Source organism: Nerophis ophidion, linkage group LG07 (genome assembly GCF_033978795.1).
Source record: "Nerophis ophidion isolate RoL-2023_Sa linkage group LG07, RoL_Noph_v1.0, whole genome shotgun sequence".
NCBI lineage: Eukaryota > Metazoa > Chordata > Actinopteri > Syngnathiformes > Syngnathidae > Nerophis > Nerophis ophidion.
The window spans coordinates 78,567,346-78,579,346 of record NC_084617.1 but is presented as its reverse complement, the minus strand read 5'-3'; the positions used below and the strand labels follow the sequence as shown (position 1 = coordinate 78,579,346).

General features: G+C 43.9%; 1 protein-coding gene across 4 annotated transcripts; it reads left to right on the top strand.

Annotated features, from left to right (window-relative positions):
- Positions 1 to 39: 39 nt before the first annotated feature.
- Positions 40 to 11,271, top strand: ankrd39 (ankyrin repeat domain 39). 4 transcript variants are annotated; one of them, XM_061907223.1, is made up of 4 exons: positions 40 to 533; positions 826 to 929; positions 995 to 1,198; positions 11,126 to 11,271. In XM_061907223.1, exons 1-4 carry the CDS (start codon positions 437 to 439, stop codon positions 11,246 to 11,248), a joined length of 528 nt encoding a protein of 175 aa, XP_061763207.1. In that variant the 5' UTR covers positions 40 to 436; the 3' UTR covers positions 11,249 to 11,271. The 4 variants fall into 4 exon arrangements, with proteins under 4 accessions (XP_061763207.1, XP_061763210.1, XP_061763206.1 ...); XM_061907226.1 differs by lacking the exon at positions 11,126 to 11,271 and adding an exon at positions 6,869 to 9,450 and having other exon boundaries at positions 84 to 533; XM_061907222.1 differs by lacking the exon at positions 11,126 to 11,271 and adding an exon at positions 1,273 to 5,264 and having other exon boundaries at positions 96 to 533.
- Positions 11,272 to 12,001: the final 730 nt, after the last annotated feature.

The following is a 12,001-nucleotide window of genomic DNA, read 5'->3' as shown; positions in this document are numbered from 1 at the left end:
CTGGATATATACTGAACTAAATGAACAACTATTTGTGGGTTATTGAAGCTGTCTTTCTGCTCCTACGCTGCAATTGGCCAAACTGACCAGGGTGACGACACGACACATGTACGTCATTCATGACGTACCCGGAAAAAAACAACATGGAATCCAGGCGGACAGTAGTGTATTTCTTATTGAATAATTCATATAAAATGCATCTTATTCCTTATTGAATGATTGATATAAAATGGATCGTATTTCTTATTGAGCGATTGATATAAAATATATGGGTGGGCGGGTAACTAACCAACTGGCTGTTTTTTAAACCATTTTGTTTAATCGTTGTATTTTCTATCTTGTTTCTCATTTGGACTTTCTTTTCTGTCTCTGCTGTTAATGGCAAAGTCTCAAAGTAATTGAAATGTATTTGGATTGAGTTGGAGACGCAAGCAAAATGTCTTGTAATGGAGAAGATAGTTGCTCCTGCTGTTCCCTCCCGATCTCGTCTTCCAGTGTCTACCAGACAGTGGAGGAGATGGACTTCCAACGAGGTTTGTAGTGGTCAACCTGTACCTAGTATGCATGTATTATTCATTTAGTAACCCAAGATGGACTTCCAACGAGGTTTGTAGTGGTCAACCTGTACCTAGTATGCATGTATTATTCATTTAGTAACCCAAGATGGACTTCCAACAAGGTTTGTAGTGGTCAACCTGTACCTAGTATGCATGTATTATTCATTTAGTAACCCAAGATGGACTTCCAACGAGGTTTGTAGTGGTCAACCAGTACCTAGTATGCATGTATTATTCATTTAGTAACCCAAGTCCTTATACTTTGCAGGTATCTGGTCTGCTGCCATGAATGGAGACTTAAAGAGGGTGAAATCCTTAATCCAGAGAGGCATCCCTCCCAACCTCAAAGACACAGCAGGATACACAGCTCTTGTGGGTTCAGATGTCCCATCGTTCTGTTCCATTTGCCTTTTACTAAAATGACATCATTGTTTCAGCACTATGCGAGTCGCAGCGGACATCTGACTGTGTGTGACTTTCTTCTGGAGAGTGGTGCTTGTGCGTCTCCTCAGACACCGGGCGGTGCCACGCCACTCCACCGCGCAGCCTTCTGTGGTCACCTGGATGTCGCTCGATTGCTTTTGCGCCACAGAGCAGATCCAATGATCGCTGATGGTGACGGTGCATCTGCTCTACACAAGGTAAGAATACCAAGGTTGAAATTGAATGAGAAAAAAAGACAACAGTCCTGATAATGCTTCAATGATGTAATAAGGCTGCAGAACAAGGTCATGAAAAGGTGTGTCAACTGCTCCTTGAGGCTTGTCCAGCACTCTCCAGCCTGAAGAACAAGAGGCTCCAGCTAGCCTACCACATAGCGCCCCAAGAGCATTTGCAGAAGCTCCTAAAAGCACCCCTCCAACCGTAGCATTTAGCCTCGCACAACCTGAGCTCAGTGTGCCAGACGCTAGCAGGTGAGGCTGTGCAAGGACTGCGGAATGTAGACCTCGCTACCCGACGCCTTAGAGGCTTTGCCCTATGGACACTGAGTGGGGATTTGTGGACTGGAGTTCGAGCGCAGCGTGTGCAGAGCTGGAACATCTAGGGCTGGGGTCGGCAACCCAACATGTTGAGAGAGTCCTACTGAACCAAAAATACAAAAAACAAATCTGTCTGGAGCCCCCCAAAAAGTCAAAGGCCTTATGTAAACGCTGGCAACACATTTAGTAAGTGTCTCAGAGTGTCAGATAACTCCTGGAAATGACTGGCTTAAAACTGCCAAAGGTATAGATGCGTGTGTCCAAGTTAAAAGAAAGGACAGGCTGTCTTCTTCTAATGGATTTATTACAATCATTGCAAGCTGGGTAACATTTGCTGTCGCCTGGAACAACATGATAACGTTTGCTGTGGTCTGGAACAACATGGCACACAACTATGAGAAAAGCAGCCAATATTACATCCAGATAATGTGTCATGACACATGCCAATACAAATTAAATACACAGAGGACATAGGTCAAGGAAATGAGTCTGACGAGTCCACATTTCAAGTTGTTTTTGAAAACTGTGGACCTCTGGACCAAAGAGGAAAATAACCATCCAGGCTGTTCTAGGGTGAAAGTGTGGTAGTCAGCTTGTGTGATGGTATGGGGGTGTATTAGTGATTGTTGTAGGGTGAAAGTGTGGTAGTCAGCATGTGTGATGGTATGGGGGTGTATTAGTGATTGTTGTAGGGTGAAAGTGTTGTAGTCAGCATGTGTGATGGTATGGGGGTGTATTAGTGATTGTTGTAGGGTGAAAGTGTTGTAGTCAGCATGTGTGATGGTATGGGGGTGTATTAGTGATTGTTGTAGGGTGAAAGTGTTGTAGTCAGCATGTGTGATGGTATGGGGGTGTATTAGTGATTGTTGTAGGGTGAAAGTGTGGTAGTCAGCATGTGTGATGGTATGGGGGTGTATTAGTGATTGTTGTAGGGTGAAAGTGTTGTAGTCAGCATGTGTGATGGTATGGGGGTGTATTAGTGATTGTTGTAGGGTGAAAGTGTTCTAGGCAGCATGTGTGATGGTATGGGGGTGTATTAGTGATTGTTGTAGGGTGAAAGTGTGGTAGTCAGCATGTGTGATGGTATGGGGGTGTATTAGTGATTGTTGTAGGGTGAAAGTGTTGTAGGCAGCATGTGTGATGGTATGGGGGTGTATTAGTGATTGTTGTAGGGTGAAAGTGTGGTAGTCAGCATGTGTGATGGTATGGGGGTGTATTAGTGATTGTTGTAGGGTGAAAGTGTGGTAGTCAGCATGTGTGATGGTATGGGGGTGTATTAGTGATTGTTGTAGGGTGAAAGTGTGGTAGTCAGCATGTGTGATGGTATGGGGGTGTATTAGTGATTGTTGTAGGGTGAAAGTGTTGTAGTCAGCATGTGTGATGGTATGGGGGTGTATTAGTGATTGTTGTAGGGTGAAAGTGTGGTAGTCAGCATGTGTGATGGTATGGGGGTGTATTAGTGATTGTTGTAGGGTGAAAGTGTGGTAGTCAGCATGTGTGATGGTATGGGGGTGTATTAGTGATTGTTGTAGGGTGAAAGTGTGGTAGTCAGCATGTGTGATGGTATGGGGGTGTATTAGTGATTGTTGTAGGGTGAAAGTGTTCTAGTCAGCATGTGTGATGGTATGGGGGTGTATTAGTGATTGTTGTAGGGTGAAAGTGTTGTAGTCAGCATGTGTGATGGTATGGGGGTGTATTAGTGATTGTTGTAGGGTGAAAGTGTGGTAGTCAGCATGTGTGATGGTATGGGGCTGTATTAGTGATTGTTGTAGGGTGAAAGTGTTCTAGTCAGCATGTGTGATGGTATGGGGGTGTATTAGTGATTGTTGTAGGGTGAAAGTGTGGTAGTCAGCATGTGTGATGGTATGGGGGTGTATTAGTGATTGTTGTAGGGTGAAAGTGTGGTAGTCAGCATGTGTGATGGTATGGGGGTGTATTAGAGATTGTTGTAGGGTGAAAGTGTGGTAGTCAGCATGTGTGATGGTATGGGGGTGTATTAGTGATTGTTGTAGTCAGCATGTGTGATAGTATGGGGGTGTATTAGTGATTGTTGTAGTCAGCATGTGTGATGGTATGGGGGTGTATTAGTGATTGTTGTAGGGTGAAAGTGTGGTAGTCAGCATGTGTGATGGTATGGGGGTGTATTAGTGATTGTTGTAGGGTGAAAGTGTTGTAGGCAGCATGTGTGATGGTATGGGGGTGTATTAGTGATTGTTGTAGGGTGAAAGTGTTGTAGTCAGCATGTGTGATGGTATGGGGGTGTATTAGTGGTTGTTGTAGGGTGAAAGTGTGGTAGTCAGCATGTGTGATGGTATGGGGGTGTATTAGTGATTGTTGTAGGGTGAAAGTGTTGTAGTCAGCATGTGTGATGGTATGGGGGTGTATTAGTGATTGTTGTAGGGTGAAAGTGTGGTAGTCAGCATGTGTGATGGTATGGGGGTGTATTAGTGATTGTTGTAGGGTGAAAGTGTGGTAGTCAGCATGTGTGATGGTATGGGGGTGTATTAGTGATTGTTGTAGGGTGAAAGTGTTGTAGTCAGCATGTGTGATGGTATGGGGGTGTATTAGTGATTGTTGTAGGGTGAAAGTGTTGTAGTCAGCATGTGTGATGGTATGGGGGTGTATTAGTGATTGTTGTAGGGTGAAAGTGTTGTAGTCAGCATGTGTGATGGTATGGGGGTGTATTAGTGATTGTTGTAGGGTGAAAGTGTGGTAGTCAGCATGTGTGATGGTATGGGGGTGTATTAGTGATTGTTGTAGGGTGAAAGTGTGGTAGTCAGCATGTGTGATGGTATGGGGGTGTATTAGTGATTGTTGTAGGGTGAAAGTGTGGTAGTCAGCATGTGTGATGGTATGGGGGTGTATTAGTGATTGTTGTAGGGTGAAAGTGTTGTAGTCAGCATGTGTGATGGTATGGGGGTGTATTAGTGATTGTTGTAGGGTGAAAGTGTGGTAGTCAGCATGTGTGATGGTATGGGGGTGTATTAGTGATTGTTGTAGGGTGAAAGTGTGGTAGTCAGCATGTGTGATGGTATGGGGGTGTATTAGTGATTGTTGTAGGGTGAAAGTGTTGTAGTCAGCATGTGTGATGGTATGGGGGTATATTAGTGATTGTTGTAGGGTGAAAGTGTGGTAGTCAGCATGTGTGATGGTATGGGGGTGTATTACTGATTGTTGTAGGGTGAAAGTGTTGTAGTCAGCATGTGTGATGGTATGGGGGTGTATTAGTGATTGTTGTAGGGTGAAAGTGTGGTAGTCATCATGTGTGATGGTATGGGGGTGTATTAGTGGCCAATGCATGGCTAATTTACACATCTGTGAAGGCACCATTAATGCTGAATTGTCCATACAGTTATTATGGACGCCCCTGCTTATTTCAGCAAGACAATGCCAAGCCAGTTGTTACAACAGCGTGGCTTCATAGTAAAATAGTACAGACTGGCCTGCCTATAGTTCAGACATTGAAAATGTGTGCTTGCTAAATTAAGAGGCAGGAGACTGTTGAACAACTTAAGCTGTACATCAAGCAAGAATGGGAAAGAATTCCACTTCAAAAATGTGTCTCAGTTCCCAAACCTTTACTGAGTGTTGTTCAAAGGAAAGGCCATGTAACACACTGGTAAAAAAGTTCATGATTATTTCCAACAAAAAATAACGGGGTTTGTCAGTGTGAAGATGAAATATCTTGTCTTTGCAGTCTTTTCAATTGAATATAAGTTGAAAAGGATTTGTTGTATTCTCTTTTTATTGAGCATTTACACAAGGTGACAACTTCACTGCTTTTGCCTTTTGTATCGAAGAAGTACACGCAGAGGGGAACTTCAAACAGTTTGAAATGGAAGGAATTGAAAGAGTTTAAGTTCAATAAAAATATCAGCAAAATAAAAGAAAAGTGCACAATAATACTAGCTTGCACAGAACAACACAGGCAGGGGAGTGAAGTGGTGAATGTCATGTGTGTAGTACTGCTGGCCGGCAGCAGGGGGAAGCACACTCTCGGAAGATTTAGCTAAGTAAGTGAAGTGACCTCATTTATACTCCCTGCTTGCAGTATGTTTGGCAAACTAGTCTCAAACACACAAGTCAGTGAGCACTCATTTCAACACATAACCTTACACAGGAAGTAGGCATGAGACTTCTTTTCCATCTGGCTTTTAAAACTTCATTTGGTGTTTCCATGGAGCCAAAGCCAAAATGCTGTGTTTAGTCCTTCACTTGCCAGTCACATTTTTCTCCTGATCCGCTCTGTTAAAATGATCTCAACTGGCCTGCTGACAGATGTTTATGGGAAAATGATCTTGAGTATTTAATGGCCGCTCCACTGAATCCCTGCCATTTGCTCTGTGAGAAAAGAGAGAAATCTTCCTTATGAGCAGTCGAGTTGTGACCAGGAGTAACACTCATATGTTAAAAAAAAAAAACGTTTTGGGGGGACTTGAATGAATAAATATAGTTCATGGTAAAGTAAAGATTGAAATAAATATAGATTTAACTCAATGTGCAACTTAATAATGAATATATTACAGTTCATTTGATCTTGCATTTATACTTTGTGTTTCTTGGATACATTAATGGCACCAATTCGATGGCATGGCCCTGAAGTCATTTATTTGACCTCACTTTAAGAGTGGCCTAACTTGAGGGCGTTTTGGGATTAATTTGTCTCTTGGCTAATTGTAATGCTTGAAGTTGCAAGCAACAATTTGAGCCTCAAACATCCCCGCCATAGTTGGCACACACAATTTAAGCCCCTTAAGGTCGGCCCCAAACATCTGCTTTTACCCGCCAGCATAGCTAGATGGTCAGAACTTGGTTTTCCAACCGTGGAAAGGAAAAATGTCAATTGGAAAGACTTTGCTGAGAAGAAGAAGTGGATTAGGATCATTCATTTAAAGAAATAAATCATCAAAAACATGACAGTGAGTCGCTGAAGCAGGACGAGTTTAACGCCAGCCAAGACTTTTAGAACAATATCCAAACAGCGGACATTTACCCATAAAAAATTGGGAAATCCGCTGATGGTGTGTTTGACTGAGAAGTCACTTGAAGGAGATGCCGTAGAAGACCACTCTCCAAGATAAGAGCTGCACATTTTTATTACTTTACTTCATAGTACTGCTGTAGTTATATTTTGCGCATTCTATTGTCTTCTTTTTCTTACAATATTGCGCTACATGAAAATAGCACAGATTCAATACATTTTCATTCATTTCAATGTGAAACCTTCAATTTGGGATACAAGTGTTTTGAGTTATGATCTCCGTCACATAACTGTTTGTCTTTTCATATACTTTTTATTCAAACAAACTGACTGATTGGTGCTGCGATGAGGTGGCGACTTGTCCAGGGTGTACCCCGCCTTCTGCCCGATTGTAGCTGAGATAGGCGCCAGCGCCCCCACGACCCCAAAAGGGAATAAGCGGAAGAAAATGGATGGATTGATGGACTGATTGGTGCCTGTTACAGTGTGCAAATATGAAAATGGTGGAGAAGAATGCATCAATGTGTTAAAGCCTTTCTACTTCCTGTACAGCAGGGGTCACCGACGCCAGATCGCTGGCCTGTTCTAAAAGTAGCAGCACTTACCAGTGAGCTGCCTCTATTTACTGGCAAGCTGGTCTCGCTTTGCTCGACATTTTTAATTGTAAGAGAGACAAAACTCCAAGAAAATATTTTAAAGACATGGTCTTCACCTGTTTAAATAAATCCATTCATTTTTTTACTTTGCTTCTTATAACGTTCAGAAAGACAATTTTAGAGAAAAAATACAACCTTAAAAATGATTTTAGGATTTTTAAACACATATACCTTTTTACCTTTTAAATACCTTCCTCTTCTTTCCTGACAATTTAAATCAATGTTCAAGTAATTTTTTTTTTTTTATTGTAAAGAATGATAAATACATTTTAATTTAATTCTTCATTTTAGCTTCTGTTTTTTCCACAAAAAATATTTGTGAAATAATTTATTATGATTAAAATTCAAAAAAGTTATTCTGGCAAATCCAGAAAATCTGTAGAATCAAATGTAAATTTTATTTCAAAATCTTTAGAATTTCTTTTAAAATTTCTGTTCTGGAAAATCTAGAAAAAAAAAATGATTTGTCTTTGTTAGAAATATAGCTTGGTTCAATTTGTTATATATTCTAATAAAGTGCAGATTGCATTATAACCTATTTAAAACATGTCGTCAAAAATGTATATTTATTGTGAGAAATCATTAAGATGATCAGTGTTTCCACAAATATAAATATCATTATCTATTAATGATAACATAGAGTTTAAGGTAAATTGAGCAAATTGGCTATTTCTGGCAATTTATTTAAGTGTGTATCAAACTGGTAGCCCTTGGCATCAATCAGTACCCAAGAAGTAGTTCTTGCTTTCAAAAAGGTTGGTGACCCCGGCTCTATAGTCTATATTCATCAGATTAGCACAAGCACATGTTGATAAATGTGTCTTTGGCTTTTGCAGCATTTTCCTTTTAGAGTTATTTTTGATTTTCCAGCATTCATCGTAGCATTTTTAATGAGCTGCGTTTTGTCATTGCATTCAATTTTGGCCGTTTTTGGATCATTATTGTGTTTCGAGCGTCTGGTCATGTTTGCCCCTGTTGGCCAGCGGACCTTTGTTCGTCCCAAACAACCTCCCATTGTTTCACTTTGGACGTGGACAAAATATGCAAAGAGAACCCAGAATGAAAGCCTGCTAATATAATAAAAGAGATGAACATGCACAGCAGGGATATTCAACTCAACTGTTGCTGGAAAGCTAAGGACTACGTGTCTTATTTGGTTTATTCCAAAGAACCCACATCCTCTACAGTAGACATTTCATTTTGGTCGATTTATTTGTCAAGAGTCACAAGAGTGGTCTACTTTTTAAGGGACCTTCTGCAAAAAAAAGCTAGTCAAAGATCCCCTCTATGAGTGTTTTTAAGGCTATGTCTACACTAAGCCGGATGACTCCTGAAACCGATAATTATTTAGCCTAAGCCCCGTGTCGGCCACACTAAACCAGCGTATAAGCTTCCCTTCCTTGGATCATATTTGACACGGGTAAGTGCGCCTTCTATTTCTTGAATCTCCGCCTCTTAGCTTGGTATGGACTCATTGATCCTTTACAAACTGAGTTCAGAGAGGAAGTGACACCAGAAAGACCACGCCTCACACAGGAAGTGACGTCAGAAAGACCACGCCTCACACAGGAAGTGACGCCAGAAAGACCACGCCTCACACAGGAAGTGACGCCAGAAAGACCACGCCTCACACAGGAAGTGACGCTAGACAGACCGCGCCTCACACAGGAAGTGATGCCAGAAAGAAGGCGCCACAGCCAGCTTCATAATAAAGCGGTTTCGTAAGTCGGAGCTAACCACTAGAAGTATGGAGGCGAGTCATCCAGACATGGCGTGTTTGTCCTTCTTCTACACGTACAGACGCTGGTGGGAATCTCACATGAATACTTTGAGAGAAAGCCATTGCAGCTATTTGGGATACAACACTTCTCAGACGCCAAGACAACTTTCCAATGTCCAGGTCAGCTGTGACTCTACTTAGTGAAAAACTTTGTCCATTTGTCCAAGGAGAGACAACGAGAATGCGAGCTCACGTGGATGTGATATAAAAAGGTAGCGTGTGCTTTGTATTACCTGGCCATCGAGGGAGGACTATGGAAAACATTGAATGCTTTTGGACTGGCAAGGCAGACTATGTCAGTTATTGTCCACCATGTATGTCCCGGACTCAACATCTCAGTCCAGAGTATATCAAGTCAGCAAAAAGGAATGGACAATGAAGGTGAGGGCAAAAGCGTGAGGAGTGTCCTGACCAGATATCTACATCTCTAGTTTGATAGATGTCAAATGTTCTTTATCACATTGTTTACGTGTGTAATAAAGATGTGATGAAAGTATGATGTCTCAGCTGGGACTCACTACAATAGTCACACTGGATTCCACTTCACTGAAATAGCACAACACTGGATATTCTTCACAGAAGTTACATTTAAGAAGTTGCACACAAAGCAACACTGCAGGTGACTAGGATGTGCACATTTTCTGTGTAGCGCCGGAGGGGAGGAGGGGGTCTTAAACGACCATTGTGTGTGTGTGTGTGTGTGTGTGTGTGTGTGTGTGTGTGTGTGTGTGTGTGTGTGTGTGTGTGTGTGTGTGTGTGTGTGTGTGTGTGGACAAGAATAAACTTATTTGGGATTTACCCTGGATTTATGTAGAAGGGGCCTAAGACTCTGCTGCAAAATTGTGAGTCCCTTACAAGTTTGTTGAACTGAGCTTGCAGGCCACCAGCACTTGAATAACACAAACACTGAAAAAGAGAGAACCTAAAATGGAACCTTGAGGAACACCACTCGTATAACCAAAGAAGTGGAACAAATGACAAGTGACTGCATTTCAAACAAACAAGCTACAGCAACACCTTAGGAACATAAATAACATTACATTCAAAAAGTTGCAACAGCCAAAAAAAGAGAGGACTTGATAGGATGCCCTGAGGAACACCTTTCATCCATCCATTTTCTACCACTTGTCCCTTTTTGGGGTCGCGGAGGGGTCACTGAAACTTATCTCAGCTGCATTCGGGTGGAAGGCACTACACCCTGGACAAGTCGCCACCTCATCACAGAGCCAACACAGATAGACAGACAACATTCACACACTAGGGAGCATTTAGTGTTGCCAATCAACCTATCCCCAGGTGCATGTCTTTGGAGGTGGGAGGGGCCTATCCCCAGGTGCATGTCTTTGGAGGTGGGAGGGGCCTATCCCCAGGTGTATGTCTTTGGAGGTGGGAGGGGCCTATCCCCAGGTGCATGTCTTTGGAGGTGGGAGGGGCCTATCCCCAGGTGCAAGACTTTGGAGGTGGGAGGGGCCTATCCCCAGGTGCATGTCTTTGGAGGTGGGAGGGGCCTATCCCCAGGTGCATGTCTCTGGAGGTGGGAGGGGCCTATCCCCAGGTGCATGTCTTTGGAGGTGGGAGGGGCCTATCCCCAGGTGCATGTCTTTGGAGGTGGGAGGGGCCTATCCCCAGGTGCATGTCTTTGGAAGTGGGAGGGGCCTATCCCCAGGTGCATGTCTTTGGAGGTGGGAGGGGCCTATCCCCAGGTGCATGTCTCTGGAGGTGGGAGGGGCCTATCCCCAGGTGCATGTCTTTGGAGGTGGGAGGGGCCTATCCCCAGGTGCATGTCTTTGGAGGTGGGAGGGGCCTATCCCCAGGTGCATGTCTTTGGAGGTGGGAGGGGCCTATCCCCAGGTGCATGTCTCTGGAGGTGGGAGGAAGCTGGAGTAGAACCCACGCAGTCACGGGGAGAACATGCCAATCCTACACAGGAAGATCCCGAGCCCGGGATTGAACCCAGACTACTCAGGACCTTGGTATTGTGAGGCAGACACACTAACCCCTCTTCCACCGTGCTGCCCGCCCTGAGGAACACCTCAGTTATGTAAATCACACCTTTGGAGAGCAGTCTTCTCTAATGTCGCCAAATGAGAGGGACTTGCCTGGCAGAGCCCAGGCGTCAGGCCGAGGGTGCGGCGTGTTGTGCCGCTCCTTCCTCTCTGCTGTGTTTCCAGGTGTGTCGCTGGAGCTGTGGGCGGGACGGCGTTGGAAGCCGCCGCTGCTGCACCGCCTCCATCGCTCCACGGTCACCTGGTGGGCGAAACAAAGTTCGAGTTTGGACTAAACATAGCTTTTAGTATTTTCTGAACTTTGGACTATATTTATGAATTCTTCTTCTACTTCTAATGTATCTTCATTATTGGAACACCATCTGCTCTCCTTTTATTCCTTTTTCTAATTCCTTCAGCTTGGCAGCAGCCATTCATCGCGTGGTTTTAGTCCGTAGTTATCAGCACGGTCACACTTCTGTGTTGGCGAGCAGACTTCAAATGTTTGCAGCGTTCCAAGTTCTTCTACACAACAGCAGCAATCTCCTGTTTGTCTGCATTTGCTGCAAAGAAGGTTGTCTCCCAAGTTCTGAACTGAACTCCAGGGCCCGTGTGATGTCATTGCTGGGCCGGATTTGATCCGCTGGGCCGCCGGTAGAAGGGTGGTGCTGTTGGCATTTCAGACAAATACCGAGCTTTCCCATCATGCAGTGCAAGCGGTGCCCAGCATCACAAAGTGCTCACTCCCAAACTGAGGAGCTCTCATGGAGTGTGCCAGTGGGTGGTGTGCCCACACCACCTCCAGTGGTTGCAGTGGAGAGGTGCCAGGCCACATCTGGAGCTCATTGCAGCTGCCGCCACACAGCACAAGAAGATGTTGGAGCTGGCTGACATCTTCTTGCTCACACACGGCCGAGGACTAACTCGGATCATTGGAGTGGGTTTGTCTTCTATGGAATAAAGCCCTGGTTGTGATGACAACAATCTGCTATTTGAAGTCACTTCCAGTGATGTCATGTGGCACACATGCTGAGTGATGTCATATCATGCAAGTGTGATGTC